We start from the raw sequence: 24,734 nt of genomic DNA on the forward strand, positions 1-24,734 counted from the left end.
TCGTCAAACAATAAAGATCAGCAAATAGCAACATCAAACTCTGATCTGAGTTCTGCCGTGGGGAGTGAATCAGAGTTGAAACAATTAAGAACAAGCATATTGCCACAAAAGCTGTCATCAGCTGAGGAGCTGGATTTTTTACACCAGGACAGGCGGCAAACACTCCGCCCACGAATAGTGAAAAACAAATCAGCAAAAGGAGACATGCAAAACAACGCGATAGGAGGAAGGCGTGCCGGCAACGAACAAAACAAAAAACAACCTACAGGCAGATGGAGACGCAAATAAATCCAAATATGGCTGACAATTAAACCATCATCAACCTGGCAAATATTAATCGAAGCAAGGCAGAAACACAACTACTATCACTAGATCTATCATACTGCCCGGAGATCAACTTCAATTATGCACAAACCAGAATGGACGTGTTTAAATTTGTTCGCAAATTGAAGTTGAAGAAATACCATCTCATGCACAGTCAACATTGTGAAAAAGATAAAATAAGTTGAAACGCATTGAGTCACCAACAATAAATTTGACTATCTCAAACTTACTGTTGCTAAAAGAGTTAGAGGAACTTCAGAAGAAAAACAAACCACAGAGTTCCCAAAGTGAAAATCAGGGACAAATAGAAATTACAGGTCTACTCTCAGGTTTCAACATTAACACAAAATCGTCAGCACTAACAACGTTCAAACTAAAATCAACCTTCAACCCAATCATGCCACGAGATTCCATTGATATCTTTAATTAACAAATAACAACACAAATCAAACATTTTAATCATCAGGTACAAAGAGCAAAGTCAAAAAACAAGCAAACAAAATTATCCCAACAACTGATGGGAAAGTTAAAAAGGAACAACCAAATTGCAATAATGAATTCAGGTAAAGGTGGAATATCGTCATCTGGCCCAAGGAAGATTATTTGCAGGAGGCTTTGTCACAACTGAATGACAGGGAGTGTTACAAAAAAAGCAATACCCATGCAACATATAATGAATACTATGCGAAATTGTTAGCATGGAAAAGTGCAAGCCTTATTAACATGGACGAATACAAATTCCTCAAAAACGATAACCCAACAATGCCAGTGATATACTTTATACCTAAGATCCACAAAAATCCGACTAAGCCCCAGGAAGACCGATTATATCTGCACGAAAAAGTCTGTTGGAGAGAACTTCCCAATACGTAGATTACTTTTTACAAGAACATGTGCAGAAATTACTGTCCTACATCAAGGATTCGAGTGACTTTCTCCAGAGATTGAAGGATTTTACCTGGCAAGAGGATTACCTCCTTATGACATTAGACGTTACCTCACTTTATACAAGCATTTATCATAAGGACGGTATAAGGGCACTTGAATATTTCCTAGGTGACAGGCCAATATGGTTGTTGCAACACAGTAAACTGTTAATCAATATGGTGACATTCTGCCTTAACAATAATTTGTTCACGTTTCAAAATCAAGTCTATCAACAATTGCTTGGAGTTTCCATGGGTGCTAACTTCTCCCCCAACTATGCCTGTCTCCACATGGGCTGGTAGGAGGAGCTGGTTCTCAGGGGTACACACAGGACAGTAATGAATGAACATGTAATGATTTGGCTAAGATTCATAGATGATTTATTTGTGGTGTGGAGAGGAACCAAGGCAAGTGCTTTGGAATTTGTGTCAACAATCAATAACGGCGACAGCAATTTAAATTTTACTGCTTCAGTAAATGAAAAAACTGTCAATTTTCTTAGATATATAGATCAATATTCTAAACAACAAAATTGGAACCAAAGTATATCGCAAAGAAACAGCTGGCAACACTGAGCTACATGCGACGAGCTTTCACCCTAGGTACTAAATAGAGAGTATACCCTATGGGGAGATGCTCAGGTTAAATAGAATTTGTAGCAACAGCACCGACTTACAAATGGCCCAACAGGCTAGCAAACTCAGATTTCTAGCACGAGGCTACCCGCAAGAAACTGCAGATCTAGCCATCACCAAATCAAAACAGTTGAATAGATTGGATCTGTTACCAAACGCAAAATGCAGAGACTATGTTGGCTGTAAACCACTGTCTGAAATTGACAAACAAGGTGATGAAGAAGGAGGAAAAGATCAAATCAGATTGGTACTTGCATTTAATAAACAGGATAAAGCATTGCGCAGTATCATCAGATGCAATTGGCTATTAGTTTTAAACAATCCCGCTATTGGCCTCCTCCTCCCCAGAAACCTTTCTATAACGTACAGAAGAGCACCCTCAATGAGTAACTCCCTTGTCAAATGTAGCCCTGAAATAACTGACGGGATCACCTGGCTATCAAAAGAAAAGGTTTTTTTAAATGTAAAACTTGCCGAGTCTGTCAATTTGGGGAAAACAAAACATCATATACAACACCCTTTAGTGACAAAGACTGCAAGATCAATAAGCTGTTCACATGTAAAACAGACTATGTGATATATGTGTTGGAGTGTCCGTGTGGATTACGCTATGTGGGCAGTACTAAGTTACAGGCGCACAAGCGGATACTCCAACACATTCGGACGATCACTAACCAAGACCCAACTTACCCTGCTGCTCAATACTTCATAGAGAGGCATGATAATAATTTGAAACAGCTCAAATATTATTTGCTGGATTCAGTGCCCTCCAACAGAAGAGGGGGCAACAGGGAAGCTGTGGTGAGAAAACTGGAGACTTAGATTCCAAGACTCCAGGGAGACTCAACACTACAAAGGATTTATTTACATGTCTGCAAGTGAGTTACTTGACAACAGCCAACCTATCAGGAAGGCAATCATCATGATTAACAGAGGAAATAGTACTAATCCGACAAGTCTTTAAAACAAATTTTGAAAACAGGGTTCAGCAATAAGGCTGATCATAAGAAGAGTTGAAATATATATTTATGTAGCCATCAACAACATCAGCTGCTATACTTCCGTTGGTTTTAACATTAGCACTTCAGCACGTTAGAAAAACCAAAAAGGTGAGATATTGACATAAAGCACTTTAACTTCAGCACTTTGCACAGTAGCACTTTAACAGACTAACCAATAGTATGACAATGCTTACATTTTCAGCCTTACAAGAATCAATCGAACTTTCAAATGATTGAATAATGAATTAACTTAATTCATTGTGTAAGGCATTTTAAACTTGTATTGAAATGTTCTGTGTTTAAAACATACTGATTTTATCTGTTCCTGTGACAATAACTCACCGAGTCTTAGCAGAAAAATATGTTTTAACAATTATTCATGTGCAACAACAAGAAAAGGGAACTTTTAATTTCAATGTTTTTTAATATGCATTTAAGTATTTTATTTAAACTGCACATGCATGAGAAAAGAAACGTATATGCTATACAGTCATCTCGAATCAATCATACAGTGTTTTCAGTATTCATGCTATATTTTAGCACTTGTCACTTTAAATATGGTTATCCCACAGTGCAGTGGTGTCATGTGATCAAGGCCTGCAAAGGCCGAAAGGCGTAAAGACGGACTGTTCAAAATATGTATATAATTTGCACCTAATTACTGTGGTCCGTGCCTGTTTGTGCGCTTGGAATTGACGACAGGAGCGGAGTACTTGGATTATATATGATGAAAAAGCAATAGGATTTGATCTCGTCTAGCATTTTACTACTTGTAGCAGTTCTTTAGTTCCAGAAAATAAAGCAGCATGGTCTTTCAATTACAGCTCCCACTGGTAACAAATACTGTAATGCTCTATGGCTATTTTTCTCAAAAAAAGCTTCTCTGTTAAAAATTATAGCACAAAGTTTCAAAGCAACAATTTAAAGACCGTCTTCACCACAAAAAAATGCTGCCCTTCAAACCCAACTAACACCCAGGACCCCCAAGCTTGCACCCAAAGCAAGAGTCAATGTCCCAATCCAGCATGGTCTACGTTGTCACATGCATCTTCTTCATAAACACACATGCTCAGTCTGGCTGGGCTGTGCATCTCCCCTTGTAGCAAGATTTGTGAATCCACTAGCTGCTAGCATTAATTGTGGAAGAGATATGGAAAGTTGCCCTTCCTCTTGACACCTCAGGACATCATTGGCGTTCTAAGCACGGCTCTGACCTAGCTTGGAGATGAAGGCAATCTGGTTTGCCCATGAAAGAGCTCAATGGGGCAGAAATAGAGCAGGATAATCGGAGCCATTTCATGCACGTGGGCGCTGCAGGGTGAAGCAAGAGTGACTTGTTCAGCATCAAGCATAGGGTCGGGGCCTTGCAAAAGTGCTATGGGGTGAGTGCATGTTAAAGCCAGGAACATACATGCAAACAGAGATGTCATATTAATAACAGCAGCTCGTCAAGCTCGAGACCTCTGGCCATGGTGACCAGCAGGGCACCTGCATAATAAACAGGGTAAGGTGCAGGAGGCTGCAACATACCGACTTCAAGGGGGATGCATGAATCGCTTCCGGGGACTGAACTGAGCACACACTCTGTTCACTATGCCAACAGATCCACCAGGTAATAGTAGATCCCAAAGTCAAAACCTGACTCTTCCTGGCCAACACTATGACCAAAAAAGAGGAAGGTTTGCCAAGTTTTAAAGGTACTAATTAGCCTACTGATTATATTAAATGTAATGAAAGCACATGACTAATAACCCACCAGGACATTGAAGGAAATAACATCTCAAAGTTAATAGAGAACCTCACCAGATATTTCCGATATGTCTTACTTTGCTCCTCAGTAACACGTCAGGAGAGGAGGACCATCTACACCCTTCTCACAGATCCCATATTGCCGGCAGCTTTAGTCATGCCTTTTTCTGTTGTGTAGTTTCCACTAATCAGTGGGAACTGCGTGTTTGTGGAAAACAAACGTAGGATGGTGCCAGACTGATTCCATGCACCCACGCAGGATATGTTGTCCCTTAGACCAGCTAGCTCACAGTGCCACTTGAAGGCCCCCTAACCTAGACAGGGAGCGAACAGTTCTGGCAACTTCTGAACATGACAACCCTCTTCACTCAGGAACCGTGGTGATAGACAGACCTTTTGCTCAGACACTCGTGCTCTATTTCGCTCACAGAAATATAAAAGGAATACACGAAGCAACGTTTTCAATATTTATTGAAGCAAAGTGATTCTTGTATACAAAATATGTGCTGCAATGGTTAATAAATAGAAACAGACAAAAGTTATAATAAGTGTTACGACAGTGAACAGAATGAAGAGTTCCACCATCTTGCTGAGACACTGTATATATGGAGGCATATGCAACTTTGTAACAATCTAGCGTACTCCTACTATGCAAACCTTAACCTACGTGTCTAGGGTGTAAATGTATGTTCTGCCAAGAAACCCCCTACTGGATGATCCAACCCAGTTACCAAATGGGTAAGAATGCAGGAACCCATCTTGGTTACAAACTGGACACCCCTCAGGGAGATGTCAGTCAGCTGCTGGGCGAAAGCTTCAGCATGCAGGGACTCCTCGAAGTCAGACGAAACGCACCTCTGATTATACCAGGAAACAAACATTTATATATAGAAAATGGTATCCTTGCCTTGGGCTGAGATTGTGATCAGGCTGCCATTGTTTGTACTCCACAGAAAGCTGTGTCACCATGTGGACGTAAATAACAAATACATTTGCACAACGCACGTGAGGGTCTTGTATACAATGCCAAAGCAATGTGATAGAGTTCTCGCGAAGTTTATTCGTGTTAGCAAGGTCGGTGTTTCCAAGAAACCAACCCAAGTGTCGCAAAGGCAAAAGTGTATCAAACGTCAATGTGGCAAAGTGAAGGCAACTTTAGGAAAAAGCTGTGTCCATGTAAAATGGAACGGGTCCTACTAGGCCTAACTGGGACACATGACATTTCCTGTACTTTTTCCCCCTGTGTATCATAGCTATTCAAAGTGCTAGGTCCAGCTGTTTTGTTACTCACACCTAACATTGTCTTGCTGCATGTCTAAAGCTCAAGTACAGCACTCAAGAGCAATGTGACCTATGCTTTTAACAGAAAGGAGAGAAAGAAGTAACTATGGTGATAAAGGAAGCAAAGACACAGAAAGAAGGTGTAAGAGGGAAGGGAAAGATGAGTGATAGTAAGAATAAAGGAGCACAAAGGAGTGACTAGAGAAAGGTGGATGTGACGTAAATTGGGAAGGCAAGAAACAGGAGTGAACAGTTGAATAAAGAAAATAAAGAATCAACGTGAAGGTAGAAGTGAGGGTAAAATAAGGAGGAAGAATGAAAAAATAAGGGAAGAAGGGTAGACAGAAAGGAGGCAGGAGATGATGGTTGAAGGAGATGGTAGTCAGGAAGACAGAAAAAACGATTGTAGAAATGCCGAGGAGTCAGAAGATGGGACGAGAGAGAAACAGTGAAGTATAGCTGGAAGTAAGAGGAAGAGGGGGAAAAGCTGGATGCAGATGTGATAATGAGAGGGAAAGAACAGATGAATAGAGAACCACAAAGAATTGATGCAGGAAAGGCAAGAGGAGAGAGAGTGTTTGCAAAGAAGGGGAGTTAAGAGAAAAAATAAGGTTCACCATAGAAGGGAGGGGCAAAGAGGCACAAGAACAAAGAAAAGGAACATGTTTGAGCTGGGAAAAAAGGTGTACTGAGTCAGCATCAGATATTCATGCCCATTCTCTCCAGTACTATGCTAACCTGTAGACCACAACTTTCCATGCTGGGTCTCATCACATCAGTCCACCAAAACATATAACAAAGAGTATTTGATATGTATAGCTTTCTTTGCAAATGTTGCATAATTTTACAGTTTTTATTTGAAGCAGCTTGCAATCCTTAAATGTCATATTCCCTTATTAAAATAGCAGCCACTAATCATTCCATAAGTGCTGCTGACACCTCTAATTTTTCAAACCCTTTTACACAACAAGACAAAGAAAAGAAAGGAATCTAATGTTCACCTGTAAACTATAATAAGACAACGTTTTTTTTTTAGTTTTTTTTTTTGCGGTGGTGGTGGGTGAAGGGGGAGGGCGAAGGAGGCTGTCATAGCCATAACGTCAGTTGGTAAGCATGCTGCAAGCAGACTTTGCTATGTGCCCGATATGTGTTTTCTGTGATCAGCATCACTGAAGTAGACATGCATGTACAATGTTTCTGTGGTGGGACAGGATGCTCTTGCTCACTGGGCACATAGGTGACGATAATGGACTCCGCAGACATGCAGAGAAATGGGATGTACAGCTGTGTAGAGCTCACTTGTCACTGATACGAACTGTCAACTCATTCCCCTCCATTTCAGCCCAGTGCTATACATAAAGAGTGAAAGGACAAAAGACCAGCGGAGCTCTGGTTCCAGACTAGACCACCTAGCAGCTCTGTCTTGAGAATGATACCTATTGCTGTAACCATGCAAATCAACACAGAGGATATTAGCAAAGGACTACCATGTGCCCTCCAAGGCCTGGACCTGCCCCACCGTGCTAATAACAGTGGAAGAATATTCATTTTGACATGCATGATAAAGGGTACTTCATTTTGACTGGCAATGGTCCTGATCAGCTGTTTGCCTTGTCAGGAGTCATTTCGGAAAATATGTGCATTATTATCAAATCAGTTTCAGAATGCATAGTAAGGAAGAACATGGGCTCCTGCGCTAACAGTGGAACAGATGTAATAATGACTGATTGGCATGCCAAGCCCCTGAAATCAATAGGAACACATGATTCCAGTTAAAAACTTTGTCCATGGGTAACGCCATAGCCTCATCGTATGAAATGCAAAGAGCGACAAAAGTTGGTAATAATATCCCACAGTCACAAACCCCTTCATCATTAGGAACCCACATTCAATCAGAATGTAGATAAAATATTCCTCCCACCTGGCTCAAGGGGGGTGGCAATTCACTTTTATTAAGCATTTTTTTATTGAAATTTTTATCAATATAGTAAACAACCGTGGATGCAACAAGAAAGGATACAAATACAGTATATCAGAACACTGTATATCAAGCACAAGTCAGACATACAGTTCCAGGTTCGAAGGCACCATAGTAAGCAAGATGCCACATCCACTATGACCCCAAAAATTCCTTTGAGTCTAGTACAATCAATAGGGCATGATCGAACTAAATTAACAAAGAGATGTGTATATAGGTAACTACATGATTTGAAAATGAACAAAATGGAAAGTCTGAGGGAGTGTCTAGGGAGAAGGGTATACTCACCACATCTGATTGTAAGAACAGGCACGGCGTGCAAGATATCAACTCTAGCTGCAGATGCAAGTAGAGGGCTTAAGGCACAAAGGTCTAGAAGGGGATGAGGTATATGAGGAACAGGCAATCAGAAATCCTAGCAAATGTTAGAAAGGTCTAATAGGTCAAGATGTATGCTGCATGGTATAGTAAGGGTGGGTGGGCAAGAGGAGCAGATGCAATCTACTTTTTATTTAGTCACTTGAAACTCAGCACATCGATGAACCTCGAATCAATCAATGGGCACTGCTCAAATAAGGATGGGACTATGACCAGAAAGGCCACGACAACTTGGTATAACATTGCTAGTATACGACAAATCAGAGGAACACCAACACTCATCAATGAAAAAACAAATCTACCTCCACTTAGCTTTCATTTAAAAGATAGCGTGTAAAGCACATGTGTAGAAGATGTGCAAGCCACAAATGTTCATTTTCTTTTTTGAGGAGAACTAATATTTGGGCCTGTGGAAGAAATAAAGTGATGAGGTCATGCTGCGATCAGCTTTGCAACTGGTTCAGGTTTTTTGTGTTTTGGTATTGAAAAACAATTCAAAGGAAAAATCCAAGAAAAAAAAAAAGTGATCCTCAACAAAACGTTCCCTCCATCTGAAAAGGGGGAAATAAAAAGTAGACGTCATGAAAATTAGTACCCACAGCCAGTATCTGAAAGCCACTGTGGACAAGACTGATTTGTGTTTTATTCAAAAGAGTGGAAGGCTGGAGTCAGATTATTTGAAATCAATGAAGCTCTTTTAGTCCTAATCTATCTTTCAATAAAGCGCTGCATTCACAAATAGCATTACCAGCTCAAGTGCTGAAAAAGCCATACTTTACTTTAAAAATGTCGCTATTTTGAAATCAAATGCAAGATAGTGCAATTAGAATAGTTCTGGACTGAAACACTGACATCGAACCAAGAGAGTCTTGAAATCGATCCACTAGCTTCTTGTGGAACAGATTTACTTTCAAAGCATCTACAGCAAGTGTTAGACCTGTCACCCTTAGGGTGTTCTTCCCCTAAGTTTTTTGCCTTCACCCCTCCTATGTTTGCTGAATTTATCTTTGTCGGCCTTTGGACTCTGTGCACTTTACATCTGCTGACCAGTTTAAACATGGTAAATTTGGCTTAAACCCAATTGGCAAATTTAATTTACTTGTAAGCCCCTAGTAAGGTGATACTACATGTACCCAGGGACTGAAAATTAAATGCTACTAATGGGCCTGCAGTACTCATCGTGCCACCCACTTAGGTAGACCTTTTATAAAGGTCTTAGGCCTGCCACTGCAGCCTGTGTCTGTAGTGTTAAACTGCCATTTAGACATGGCAAAATAAACCTTTAATCGGCCATCACGGTAGTAGGGACACTCGTTCACGCTTCACAGTTGATCACACACCTCGTCCATGCCGATTTTGGTGTACAGTGGGCACAAGCACAGACTCTCGTATATTTGTTTCTGAGATTGTGTAAGAATAACATTGTTGACCTGTCGCTTTACTTTTTCTTGTCTTTTTCCTGAAAAAGGGTTCTTAGAAACCCGAAATGCATTGGGTCTAATTCCAAATATTGTTAAACAAGCAGCTTTGTTTTCTGTTTGATCTGAACAGTTACATTGTGACTTCGCAAAGTACAATTGTTATGTTCAAAATTTTTCATCAATGTGATTATAAAAGATTGTACATTGATTTAAATTTGTTCTGCAAATTACTTATGTTTTGAAAGTATCTTGAAACGTTATTATACATTAATTACATGCAATTTACTTTCCAGCTGAAACCTTAGGGATCATCGCAGTGCGCCGTGAGTTAGGAACTGAGGTTTCCGCTTCCCTTCTCTTGCAAAATAAACCTTTTGCCAGGCCTAAACCTTCCCTTTTAATATATTTAAGTCACCGCAAAGATAGGCCCTACACAGCCCATGGGACAAGGTGTAGTGCCTATACAAAGTTGGACTTGTATGCTTGAGTTGTATATGTCTTGGTAATGACAAACAACAACATTATTTTTTCACTACTGTGAGGCCTACCTCTCCCATAGGATAACACTGGGTTCCCTTATTACATTTAATATATGGTAACTTTCAATTGGGAATAGATAGGAATGTAGAGATTGGTGTCTAAAGAATTGTACTTTAAAGATCTCTTAGATGGTAAAGTCAGATTTTAAGTCACAATTCTCAAAATGCTACTTTTACAAAGTTGTCATTTTCTTGTCCCGACCATTAGGTGTCTGCAGCCTGTATCCTGGGTCACATTATTAGGTGTAGCTGGCAGTTGGTCTATGTGTATTGCTCTCAGACAGTAAGACAAAGGGGAATAGGTGGTAGCAGGACGGGCCATCTCTGACTTGGCCGGGAGAAAGAGCTGTCACCTACCACACTTGCACATCACAAAGAAGCTGCCTAAGCCCTCTACAAAGGGTTTGACACTGGTCTTTTATGACACCAGGCAAGCTAGGGCCAGAGCAGGGAGGCAGGAAATCGCAGACCCCTCTGGGGCTGGAATCCTTCAGACACTACTTCAAAGTGGGCGCTAGGTATAAATAATGGATCCTCAGACCAAACTCTTAACTACACATCTGTACCTGTGGAAGATCAGAAGAACTGCTGTATTGATAGAAGGACTGTCACTCTGCTGCCCTGCTGTGCTGCACTACTGCCTGAGTGACCTGCAGCTTGGACCCAGGACCACTAGAGTAACTCCAAGGGCTAGCTGACCGGCCTCCTGATCAGAGTCTCAGGGAAAGAATAGTGGTGCCACCCCAGTCCTGAGCCCTTGGAAGCTGGCCTGAAAGTGCTCTGCCAGCCCATCTCTGGTCCCAGCAGAACCAACGCAGTGTGATGCATCACCTCGCCACGCTCCGCACTGGAATTGCTGCGCAATGCATTACCAACCGTAATACCTCGAAACTGCAACAGTGCAACACATCTCCTTGCCAGGACCCCGCATCACCCACCGCAATTTCTCAGAACCATCTCCGCGCAATGCACCTCTTTGGAAAGACCTCGCATTGCCCACCACAACTGCTCTGTACCACAGCTGCGGGACACATCTCCATGTAAGGACCTCGCATCACCTCTGCTGCATGGACACATCCACGCTGCTGGACTTCGCATCGCTCCACAACCAGGATTTAAGGTACTATGTACAGCAGACCTAACTTGGTCCGATAGCTGGCCCACACTCCAATGCAGTCGATCTGAAGTTATGACTATGTCCTGGTCCGGCACAACCGGATAACCACTTGGCGCTTTGTACTTTTTGGGGCTTTTCTCACTTAAATCTTTTAAATTGCATATCTCTAGTTCTGATTGGATTTTTGTCATTTTGGTCTTAAATTAGGTCTTACATTTTACTCTATTCTTTTTAATTGGTGCATGATTTTTCTTCTGTTGTGTCTTACTATTTTAGGTGTTGCATAAATGCTTTACACATTGTTAAGACGGACTGCTTGTACCAAGCTACCATGAGGTTCAGCACAGGTTAATTTGGGGTTGGCTTCAGTAGGGTTTCATCCCCCTCAACCAGTAATCCAATTTCTCAAGGGCTGATTAAAGCCATTCTATACTTTTAAATGTCGCTATTCTGTAAGCAAATGCAAGATAGTGAAACTAGAATAGTTCTTGAATTGAAAGTCGGACATCAAACTAATACTGTCTTGAAATCGCTTCACTTTTTTTTAACCTTGCAGAAGCCGGGAAAAAAAAGCCACAGATCAATCGGTCAGTCCATCATAGCGCCGTTTCTCCTCGGGTCAGGGAGTGGAGTAGCGGGAGCGGAGACGACTCACACCGCCACACTAGCGGTCGCCATCTTGCCTCGCTATATCAATATTTTTTTTTTCCCGGCTTCTGCAAGATTAAAAAAAAGGTCCGGGCTAAGTTTCACGAGCCTCCAACACAAGAAAAACGCCAACTTACCCTAGCTGTATTCACGTCGCCGCTTGGATTTTCTCCGGCTCGCGGCTTGTGGCGCTCGGCTGGCGGGTTCCCCCTCCTCGCTGACGCTGGTGTTGATGCCGAACAGTGTTGCCGCTGCTTGATACTGTTTGATACTTTGTAACTCCATTTTTCGGATTGTTTCAAGATTGATTGTGCCACATTTCGCCTAAATCTCATGTGGCTTGCTCTTCTTCAGCCCCCCCGGCTCCGTTGTTCTGCCTGGTGCTCTCCACTTTGGTTTCGGTAGGTCAGACATCCGTTCTACTTCGGTTTGCGGTTTCAAATTATGCCGCCAAAAAACTTCAATCAGTCGGCTAAACCCCCGAACACTTGGAGCGGCAAGAGCAAACTTGCTCCAACTAATGAGACGGAGGAGCCCGAATCTGCTAACTCGATACATGGGATCATTAAAGTCGGTGAGTCAAAAAAACGGGGTCCATCTCTCAGCAAGGGGGTAACTCATACTGTTCCTGAACTTTTTGAGAAACACGTTGTCAAAAATATTAGCAAACAACCTCATTTGACCACAATTACTTCCCCCACATTATTGGAGAAAGGAGACAGTTATACCACAACACATGCTGTTATTAATGACAGTGTATTAAACCCTGATCCCGAATTAGCCATGATTCAAGCTCATGACCTTCCAACGATATCTGGCCCCCCTTTACAAAGCACTCTGGGACTTGTAGTTTCCAATACCGCGAATACCTTTGGTGGCTCCGAAACCCGTCAGGAACCACTAAGTGATAATACTTGCTCTCTTATCAACCTTCTGAAACCTACAGAGCCATCTACAGTAGCTGCCACCGAAAAATCTTCTCAGGACATTACCCTAGAGCCTACGGAGAAATTTTTTTCAATGTCCGATTTAACATCCGATGAAAGTTTTGATAAGGACTGGGCTGATTATCCTGAGGAAGGCAGTCTGGGTGATGAGACGGGGGCAAGTGAGACCTCTCCAGGTTCCGGTATAACTGTTAAGAAACATAGGATCAGACGTTCATCTACTTACAGGAACAGATCTAATGGCTCTGAGCGTTCCCTCTCTGTTCAACCTGACCCTGTAAATGAGCAAGCTATTTGCGAAGAACCTGCTCCTGATGCCTCCTCGGCTGTGACTCTTTCTATGATTTATCAAACGATGCTGGCTCATAGATCTGACACTAAAATGGAGATAGCCCGTACACAAGGGACCTGTCAAAAGGTAAAAAATGCTGTTCGCCGCTTTACCAAATTTTGCACCGAAATAACTGCTAGAGTATCAGAGGCCGAGACCAGGATTTCAACCCTGGAAGATGATGTCGCCACTTATAAAAAAGAACTTGTCCTGGTTAAGGCTCAACGGGATGATGTCAGCTCTAAGCTAGCTGAGTTGGAAAATCACTCGAGGAGGAATAATTTACGTATTTTAGGCATTCCTGAGAACATTGGGGGAACAGATATTCAAAAATTTATCTGGGATCTTTTTTCTTCTGCTTTCCCGGAACTCACTTCTTGGGACTGGCCCCTAGTCATCGAACGTGCCCACCGGTTTCCATTTCAAAGCAAACCCAAGTCCAAAGATGGGGAATATCCGAGAGCTATCTTGGTTAGATTTAATAACTTCTTAGCCCGAGAAGCTATTTCTGATTTGGCCAGACCTAACAAAAAACGCTCTGTTAATGGCTGCTGCTTCTTTGCTAGGCCAGACTTTTGCCAATCAACTGTTACCAAGCGATGGCAGCTACGACAATTAATTGGCTTCCAAGAAAAAGGCGCTAATGTTTACCTACAAAACCCAGCCAAACTCAAAGTTATTTTTAAGAATCAAACAAGATTTTTTGTTTCTGAAATTTTGGCTAAGGAATACTTAGATTCTCTATAAGCATATGTCGACTATATAGTAGTATTGTCTTTGTTTATTTTTCTTTTCAGTACTTGACATGCCTGACATGTTTATAATGTACCAGGTTTTTTCTTTTGGATAAGCTGTTAATTTGTCAATTTGGTTTTGTTTGGAAACTACCTACTGGCTGGATTACGTGGCTGGATTACGTGGATTCTAGAACTTTTCTTTTTCTTCTCTTTGGGTCTTCAGGGAGGGGGGCGGGTTGGCACTCACTGATCCCAGGGACTGATTGTCCCTGTGCCTCATAAGGTGGGTTGGGGTGGGGGGATTGTGTTTGGGGAGGGTTTGTGGGGGTGGTGGTGGTGGTGGTGGGGGTGTAATTCAACATCAGTCAGAGCTGAGCTAGATTGCCACATTGTTTTTTTTCTGCTTATGGAATCCAATCTAGATTTGTTGTTTATTAATGTAATGTCTGGTAAAGAATTTGAATGCCATTGTGTCTTATCTGGTTTTCAATTCTGTTGGAAATTATCTGTGTTAGATTATGATCTCCATAATTCTATAACTCTTATAATGTCTTTTTTTATTTTATTTTTTCAATGCAGAAGATAATTAAAATTTGTACACTTAATATCAATGGTCTTAATGACCCAAAAAAAAGAGCTATGCTGTTAAGAATGGTTTATTTATCACAGATCGACATACTCTGTCTCCAAGAGACACATCTATCCTGGGGAAAAAAAAGATTTGCTCAAGTTTCCTGGATTTGAATTGCTTATCGCTTCAAGGCAGACAGGCATTAAACGGGGCGTAGCTATACTTATGCGCCGAAATCTGGGCACAGTTCTTAAGACCTCTGCCGATAACTGGGGCAGATGGGCAAGGGTAGAACTCCTTGTTTTTCAATGTAGACTCTTACTTTATTCAATTTATGGTCCTAACCTTGATGATTCCGAATTATTTAACCATTTGAATCAGGAGTTAGCGCTCAGCAACACTCCTATTATCCTCTGCGGGGATTTTAATATCCACTCTGATGCTGATTACAATATTCGACAAAACTCAAGATATAGCGGTTTTAAACCACGGTCATTTCGAGCGTTAAGGTCTTTATTGCTGGACAATGCTTTATTTGATGCTTGGTATATGACCCACCCAAGTGACCCTGGTTTTACCTTTTTTTCTGCCCCACATATGAAGTGTGTTCGTATCGATTACTTTTCTTTATCTCAGTTTTTTTTGGATAAAATCGAGATTGAAGTCTTGCCCAGATTGTTATCTGATCATAATCCTCTCTGTTTAAAGCTCAGTCTGCCACCAGTCGGTCAAACACAGCAATCAACGTGGACGTTTCAACGGAACTTACTTTTACAACCGGACTATGTTAAATTTATGTCTAATGTTATTCAGGAGTTTTTTTATTTAAATAATGATACGGCCTCTATTCCTGTAGTATGGGATACATTTAAATCAGTTGTACGGGGTGAGACTTTAAAATATGCCAACTTTCAATTAAAGAATAAGCGCAATAAATTTAAAAGTGATTGTAATTTGGTTTTGAATGCAGAGAAACGACTTGCGGAGAACATTAAATTGAACCAAGACATAGAGGAATCTCAACAAAACCTCTCGATTAAACGCAGTTTGGTTTATGCTCATATAGCTGATCAGGTTGCTTTACAACATAATCAATATCGGACTGAAAGCTATGAACTTAGTGAGCAAACTGGGAAGGTCTTGGCTCATAGACTACGTCAAAGATCCTCGGCTAATGAGATTTATAAAATTCAAGATCTCCATGGCGAGTTTAAAACCGCTAAAACTGACATATTAGTAGCATTCAATTAATTTTATCAACTGCTATATCATCAATCTGATATAGTGTCTGGTCTTGAGATTAAAAATTTCCTTGACCAGATCAATATTACTAGAATGCCATCAGAATTTTTTGAATGTCTTAGTACTCCAATCACATGGGAAGAGATCGAACTTGCTATTAATGGTCTCGCGGTTGGAAAAGCCATGGGCCCGGATTAGATTCCTTTAGAATTTTATCTTAAATTTAAAGGAATTTTAAAACCAGAGCTGATAAAGATCTTTTGCTCGGCTTTTACCGGCATTTCACCGGATTCTTGGTCCCACGCTACTATTGTAATTTTTTTTAAAAAGGGCAAAAACAGTGAAGAATTAGGCTCTCATCGGCCTATCTCTCTTATTGCTACCGATAGTAAGATCTATACTAAAATCCTTGCCAATAGACTTAATCCCTTAATGCCGACTCTTGTTTCCCCGAGACAACACGGTTTTATATTGAAAAGAGATACCACTGACCATGTTAAAAAGATAATAGCCCTACTAGACTGGGCCCAGATTTCTGATTCACCAGTTGCGTTGGCCCTGTTGGACGCTGAAAAAGCGTTCGACAGGGTCTCCTGGGAGTTCCTATGGTCTGTCATGCTTTGGATGGGCTTTCCTATGGTATTTATCAATGCAGTAAAATCTTTATATACTCATCCCAAAGCTGTTATTAGAATGACTAATTCTCTATCTAGGGGTTTTACGATAACTAGGGGGACCAGACAAGGCTGTCCTTGTTCGCCCCTTTTGTTCGCTTTATACCTTGAACCATATCTCTGCAATCTGTCTTCTGCCCTAGATATCATCCCAGTACGAATTAATACTAATTTATTTAAAATTTTTGCATACGCAGACGACGTGGCTGTAACCACTACAGATATAAGACGTGCCCTACCTAAAATTATCTCTCTTGCGGAAGAATTTGGCCTCTTATCCGGCTATAAGCTAAATTTGGCTAAAACTCAATTAATTCACTCGGATTCTGGTCGTCCTAATGAACTAGTATTTGACGCTCAGGCTCAATATCTTGGGATTACTATTTCTCCTAGGGTTGATGAGATCGCACCATTGAATATTGAGCCCGTTTTGAACTCCTCTAATAAAACTAGAAAGGCTAAATAATTTACACTTCTCCCTTTATGGCCGAGTTAATATAATCAAAATGCTAATTTTTCCCAAGTTTTTATATTTATTTAGAACAATACCCCTTTTGTTTCCTGCATTTTATTTTACAAAGATTGATCGGATGATTTCTAGATTTCTGTGGGGATATCATCGATCTCGTCGAGCGCTCAAGTGGTGCTACTTACCTAGGCTGAAAGGAGGCTGGGGTGTTCCCAACTTCCGGCTGTATTATTGGCTCATTTCTATAAGATCTATGGGCATACTTAATTTCCCAGATATTACTACTGAAAATTTCCTTTATCCATCGGTTTATGAACTTTTATTAGGTGAAATGGCTCCCCAATGTTTAGTTAAAATCATCGAACCCAGCTATTATAAAAAAACTAAATTTAAGATCATCATAGCATGTGCTGCAATCTGGCGACAATTCAAGGGAAAAATTCTTGGTCTGGGTTCTATTAGCTATTATTCTCCTGTGCTCAACAATCCTGCGTTACCATCTGTGTTTCATGATCATATAATAAGAGTTTGGTCTTTATCAGGTATACAGATTCTTGGTGATCTATATCAAGACTCCCAATTTTCCTCATTTGCTTCCCTCCAGAACCAATTTGGCCTACTACAACATCATTTTTTTAAATATCTTCAGATTCTGAGCTTTTTAGCTTCAAAAGGCCTTCTCAAGCATTCTTGTATGAACGCTAATAAGATATTGGAGGCCATAAGGAAAACAAGGAAAACTGGCCCAGTCTATCAATTGACAATTGATCTATCTGAAGATGATCTTTCTTTAGTTGAGAACAGATGGCAAAGGAAGTTAGATCTATTAAACATTGATATGAGAGGGTCAATTGAAATGTCTATGAAAATACATTTCAACGGATCCCTTCAAAGTCAACACTTTATGGCTATTTTCGATCTTTATTATTCTCCTGTCAAGATAGCAAAATGGAAGGCTGGGGGAGATTCAAGATGTAATCGTTGCGCGGAGGAAGATGCGGACTCTATTCATGTTTTACAGATGTCATAAACTGTTTCGTTTTATTACTGACATTGAATATTTTATTAATCATACTTTAGGTATTGCTGTTAAATTATCGCCCGAATTGGTAATTTTTGGTATTCAAACTGATCACTCTAGGATAAGATCTAGGGCTGAAGAAGCATTTCTTTTCATTTGTATGTCTGTATTCCGGTTCTGCATCACCTCCCGCTGGATTGATAACGAACCCCCAACATTTCATCAATGGCAATGTAAATTACTGTATATCTACCATATTGAAATAGCCATGTATAAACTTAAAGGGATAAGGAAAAAAATGTTTGGCTCAAAAATTTGGTATCCAATCACCAATTGGATTTGAAGTGTTTTGGTGTTTCTTTTGGATTTCTGTAATGCTCCTGTATTATATCCTTTCTGTAAATCCGAACTTGCTCTGTTCTCTTATACTGTTTAAACCAGACTGATTGTTGAAATAAAATCAATAAAAACAAAAAAAAAAAAAAAAAAAAATGAAATCGCTTCACTAGATTCTTGTGGAACAGAATTACTTTCAAAGCTGCTACAGCAAGGTTATACAAATCTCTGGGATTACATCACTATTGCCAGATTGTCAAAGGGCAAAATTTATACTTGAAAATTCGCATTTTCCTCAAAACATGCGTGGGCAGATGGGTTGTTGTTGTTAGTCAACGCCTAAAAGGGTTTTCCCCATGTGTTTCCCAGAGCAATCTTAAAAACAATCTTGTCCGATATCGATCTTCTGATTCATATTTTCTCCCCCGTCTGAATTCCCCAATCATGTTTAGCAACTGCGAGTGCCTAAAGTCTCTCTCTAAAGAAACATTGCTTCTTTAGAGAGAATTCTGCACTTCTTCTTTCTTTGATACCAGAGGTTAACTAGGTCGGGAGTTGTGATGCCGCAGATACCTGCCTGCTCAAGCAACGGAAAACTAGATATTAGAACTGTATCCTACCTATGAAAAGCTATTTCCTCCCATTACGATGCAATTGTTCCCTTTTAAGAGGATACCCTGCACCTGTTCGCGCTGGAGACCCAGAATCGGGCGCTTCCACTGAGAGGACTTCTGTGCAAGAGCTGCGTCCTCATGCCCTGAGAGCTCACGGTCTTCGTCCTCGTGTGAGCGATGGAAGAGAGACGCATTACACTGCAGAGATGCACGTTCACTGGCTAGATTTGGAGAGATGCGATTGCCAGGCAGCGGCAACGTGTTCGTATTAATCTTCATCTGTGCTGGAAATGCACAAGACTCCACGTGCCACTCAGTTCCTATTCTGTTTATCTGTCATCAAAAGATAAAAACAAAGATAGGCAAAGATTTAGGATACAAATATAACCTAAATTCTAATTTCATTGGTTTTAAATCTAGAAGGACAACCTATCAACGCAATTAAATGGCAGTAAGAGATACAGCAATTCAAATGCCCACAAGAAGCAAATAATAAATGGGCCATATTCAAAGAAACCACATACAATTCTCTTAAAAACTGCAATAAGCTTTTACGTTACATGCATCAAGACTAGTTCACGTATTAATACAATTCCCATTCCATGGTTGTCTGAAATGTTTACATGTTGTTGTCCCATTCACGTGAAACTTAAGTTTTATATTGCTGTGCTTGCCATAGATTTACAGTAAACATGCTTACATGGGCGATAAATGAAAATGCAACGTACCTGTACTCTTCACTGCTGGGTGGCTTCCATCAACAACTCCTGTGGGCTACATTTCATTCCCTACACAAGAATTAATGAGGGGGGGTTGGAGAGGAGGGAGGGCGGGGGGGTGGGGGGGTCTCTTCTTCCTGCCAGTAATTGTGGGCTGGGGCTTAGGTAAGGAAGGTTATGTTCACACATTACCAGCGTTTAGCTCCGCGCTACAAACTACTTCGACAAGTTGCCCATACGGTATGTGTGCTCATTTTCAAGAGATTCATCACTGACTTGCTTTTACTTTAACAAGGAACAAGCAGAGCACCATTACATTGAATGAAAGCAGCACCTTCAATTTGCAGTGCTTAGTCATGGGTAAACTGCAGCATTTAACGCAATATGAAAACATGTCATTGGCATGGATAATATTACTTGCTGCAAGTTATTTTACTCACAAATATGTGAAAAACTCACTCCCTTAATTATTTATATCTTCGTGTAAAGAAAGCAAATCTGCTGAGGTAATACATTTAGTTCAACATCCACCCGAAAAGTGCAAGCTTAAAGTCAATGCAGCTCCAAATATTATTTGTATTATAATAAATAGTCAGAGTTGAGGAAACTATTCTTTAAAATGACAGAAAACTGTGGGCATTTTATCAGCAAAATTCGATAAACGGTAAAATACTATTCTGCTATAGAGCAGCACTTTATTTTGATGTGATTTCATTGTCAAACGCTGCACATGCACACAAGTTACATAAAAGATTATAAACAAGCATTGGCATCGCCAATAGGTCTCGCCTTTGGGACATAAGTGTTTAGCCATGCAACAGTTGATTATGCACCAAGGATATTGTGCTGCATAATTAAATACTTATAAGGTCCCAAAGGCGAGACCTATTGGCTATGCCAATGCTTGTTTAGGACTTGTGCCCTGTTGTTTAGAGTTCATGCCGATGCAGTCTGGGCTACAAGAAGGCCTGTTCTTGTGCCTGGCCTGCTGATGTTAGGTATGGACTTATGCTAGCCTGCACTCTTGGGCCTCTCTGCCCTACATTGTACTAAGAAGGAACTGGACCAGAATGAACAACATAACCCAGGCTATCCCACTGAGCCCCTACAATGGCAGGAACTGAAAACTAATGTCTCTAACCGTGTCCATTATCATTGTGCTGTGGCATCAGCCCACCCTAGTCTTTTGCTTGCTGGAATATCTCAGCCTCAAACCTCCTAACATTATTGACTTGGCTTCTTAGAAAAAGCGAAGCCACAAAATGTCTGTTTTTTACAAATTAAGCACTGCAAAGCCCTATTTTGCAGGCAACTTCATTGACTTCAACTGATAAGAAAAAAACCGCAGTGTTGCCATCTGGTTCACACCAGTGCTCCCTGTCTCTCTGCAGGAGACCCCAGTCTGTGAAGTGGGGGTGAGGGTGAGGGTGGGTGTGGGCTTAAAATGCCCAGTAGAAGTGGGTGAACTTAAAGATAGTAGCAACCCTCTCGAGGGCCTTTGCGGTCTCTTACGGCGATGGACCTTCCCTGTGATGCAGTTAGTATAGGAGCTGGTGTTGATATTTAAGTGACGTTGCAGAGCACTGGAAATTCTCGACTCAAATTAAGCACTGGTCAGTCGACTACCTTTATCTCTGTGGTGTCACATAATTGTTCACTTTTTATTCAGTTAATATCAATTGTAACAACAAGATGCCTCGGGGTGTACATAGGCGAATAAATACTTCATTCATCCTTCATCCATCCATTTCCTACAGCTAGCATGTGAGCATTATCCGTTTGTAACACCACTGATACTGAAGGCATGGCGACAGTTTTCTTCATGGGTCCATGGCTCATATGATTTAATTGGGCCCCTTAGAAGACCCTGCCTCCCCTTTGGGATATTGTCAGCATTCATCTCTGCAACCAGGAGACGGCAGCTATGCAGCAGGGTGAAAAGATCCACTTATGCTATGTATAATGGTGTAAGACAGAGTGCTGTGAAGGGCCCAGAAAAGGCATCAAATGAGGACTGGAGCACCGTGTACACATCTCTCCTCAGCTGCACCCCAAGCCCCAGACTCGTCTGTCCTGGACCAGCTGATCTTCACATGCACTTGGGATAGAAGGCAGGGGTAGGCGTGCTTCAAGGGTGGTGGGGATGGGGAGTGGGAGGGGGGATTCTCTTCAGCTAAAAATGGTTTGAGAAATAAATGCAAATGTTACACCAGCAAGTAAACGTTTGAGTTATACTTATTCATCCAAATTGTTCACCCCTTGACAATTCACTTGAGTGACTGCAAGAGTATGCATGGGAATCTGTGACTGTGTGTTTCGAAGGGCATTCCACTGGATTTTGTGACTACCTTGAAAGCCATAAATCCCCTCTATACAAAGGAGACTGGTTTCAACTGTTTAGAAAAAAAATGGGAGAGGTGGGGGGCGTGCAGCCGAGAGCAGGGACACGCAGCAAGTACCTTGCGGGAGCGAGCGCACTAATTGGTAACACATGGCGTCGCTCGCTCCCGCAATGTAATCGCCAAACGTGCACGCGTTGCCATTAAAGGCAATGCAACGCGTGCACATTTTTAAGCGAAGAAACCGAACCGATTTCAAGAGGTCTCCTCCTATGCAGCGCATGCGAGACCTAACTAGCATTTTCAAAACCACCAGGTCTGACTTAAAAATAACATTTTCTGGTTTTGTCCTCTCAGGTAGACCCTCACTAATCTGTCTTAACACTCAATCACCCATGCATTGAAGAATCCATTCCTCAACCTAAGTGATTCTTGCATTCACTCACTCACATATCCACAATACCACAAAAAGTCACCAATCAATGATGAGGCACTCAGTCATAAGTAGACGAATGTTTAAATTGCACTTTGGGACCTGAAAATTCGCTTTTTATATGGATCCTGGCCAATGATAACATGACAGCTCAAAGTTTCACCCCCTATCTTGGTGCCCACAACCAGTCCGATATGGGCAAAGAACTTTCAGTAGAAGGAAACTCGCACTATTGGTTCCTCTGCGAGAAGGAGAGTGCGGTAGGCAGATGCTTGCAAGCCTACTGCCTGTGCTTACTTTAAATATTGTGTGTGTAAAGCGTGTACTGATGCAGACTGTGCTGTGCCTGTTCTGTGTTTGAGGAGAACCTTGAACTGCTGCTGCTGCCTACGAGGGGCCTGGTCTGTGAGAAGCTTGCATTGCTACCGTTTGGTATACCTGTCATATGGGTCAGAGAAACTTTTACTGCGTTGCCTTAGCTTGCAGGGGAGGGAAATCAGGAGAGGGAAAGAGTCACAGTGCAAGTCACAGTTTACCACTTCTGTTAGATAGGCACCCTTTCCGATTGCTGCATGAATGCCAGGGCCGGCACTAGGCATCATAAATGTGGCCGCCGAATAGGAGCCAGGGGTGGATACAAGGACCACAACAACTACAGCAATACACAAGGTGAGAACACAGAACCTGGTGGGGCTAGGTCTTGGGGGTAATTTGGTGGCTTTCTTAGGGAACTGTGAGGTTCTTTACGCAAATGCGTAGGTCCTCCAGACAGTAGAAAGGTTTCACATAGACTTTTATGGGGCTTATGTCCAGTCCTGCAGTCCAAGACCTCTGGTCTTCTCACAGCAACAGCAGGCCCTGGTAGACCAGGAGTTAGCGAGTCTTTCAGAGAAAGGGGCGATTGCCCACATGACTGTGAATCCCAATGGTTTCCACAGCAACCTTTTTCTGGGGGAGAAAATGGACAGAAGGCAGCGTCCGGTTATCAATCTGAAAAAGTTAAACGGGTGGCTCCTTTACCGACATTTCAAAATGGAGGGTATACATCTCCACACGAAGTCGGATTGGATGGTCTGTCTGGATCTGACAGACGCCTATCTGTCTGTACCGATTTTTCCTACTCACAGGCGCTTCTTCCAATTTCACTGGAAATCTCAAGTGTTTGAGTTCACTTCCCTTTCTTTCGGGCTCTCATCCAACCCTTGGTGTTTCACCAAACTCATGAGGCAGGTGGTCGAATACCTGTGGGCACCGGGACTGCGACTGATTGTCTATCTCAACAACATCCCGATTACGAACCAGTGCCCGAGGCATCTCTCAATGCAGTTACAGATGGCCATCGACCTGCTAGAATCGCTAGGTTTCATAATAAACACGGTCGCTGCAATTTCCTGGGGTTCCTTATCGACTTGGTCAAGGCGACACTCAGCCTCCAGCCTCAGAAGCTGACCAGGATCATGCATGAACTCCGGAGAACAATCATCAAATTCCGTGTTTCTTTTCAGCAGTTGGCATAGTGGGACTTCTCTCGTGCTCTATTCAAGCAATCTTTCTGGGCCCTCTCCATTACTGGGCGTTGCAACAGTTGAAAATACTGTATCTCCAGAAGGGATTCTCATACTCTCAGTTGGTTCCGCTCTGTGAGAAGGAGGTGATGCAGTGGTGTATCTTTCACTTGGATTTTCGGCTCCCAACCCGAACTGGTGAACGAGTACAACGTCAGTGGCTCAGGGTGGGGCCCTTGCTGTGGAGAATTCTCCACCGGAGGGGCCCTCGCAGTAGAGAGTTCTCCACCAGAGGAAAATGGTCCTCTGCGTAACAAGCCCTTCATATTAACTGCCTGGAGATGATGGAGCGCTCTTTCGCCCTACGATGCTGGACGAAGGACAAAGTTCAATGTTCATTTTGTTATGTCAACCATCTAGGGAGTAGTCACCCAAAAGCCCTGTTGGACCTCGCTCATATGCTGTGAAAGTATTGCCTAGCCAATCACATGTCCCTTTCATCAGAACATCTTCCAGGCCGAGCCAACCAGGTAGCGGATTGGCACTCCTGCTATTGAAAGGATAGCCTGTGGAAGTTGCACATCTCCCAGCAACTCCAAGAGCAGTGGGGCCCGTTCTCCATGGACCTCTTTACATCCCGTCTGGATTTCCAATTGGACAGGTATTGCAGCTTGAAACTGGACCCGCAGGCTGGGGCGACGAATGCCTTCCTTTAGGATTGGAGCACAGAACAGGCCTATGTCTTCCCACCGTGTGCAATGATAATGCGATTGACAGTTCCAAGTTTGCATGCAGCGG

The 24,734-nt window shown here is 41.9% G+C and overlaps 1 protein-coding gene across 9 annotated transcripts in view; it reads right to left on the minus strand.

Annotated features, from left to right (window-relative positions):
* SLC39A10 (solute carrier family 39 member 10) overlaps positions 1-24,734 on the minus strand; it is a 449,258-nt gene that overhangs the window by 127,299 nt on the left and 297,225 nt on the right. For 5 of the 9 annotated variants that reach the window (XM_085648766.1, XM_085648768.1, XM_085648767.1 and 2 more), the window contains one exon: positions 19,010-19,273. The exons of the other annotated variants lie outside the window; for them this stretch is intronic. In XM_085648766.1, coding sequence (XP_085504892.1) covers positions 19,010-19,273 — 264 coding nt within the window. The remainder of the gene's footprint in view (positions 1-19,009; positions 19,274-24,734) is intronic. 9 annotated transcript variants of the gene reach the window in all.

The sequence above is a fragment of the Triturus cristatus genome, chromosome 3_2 (genome assembly GCF_964204655.1).
Source record: "Triturus cristatus chromosome 3_2, aTriCri1.1, whole genome shotgun sequence".
Classification (NCBI taxonomy): Eukaryota; Metazoa; Chordata; class Amphibia; order Caudata; family Salamandridae; genus Triturus; species Triturus cristatus.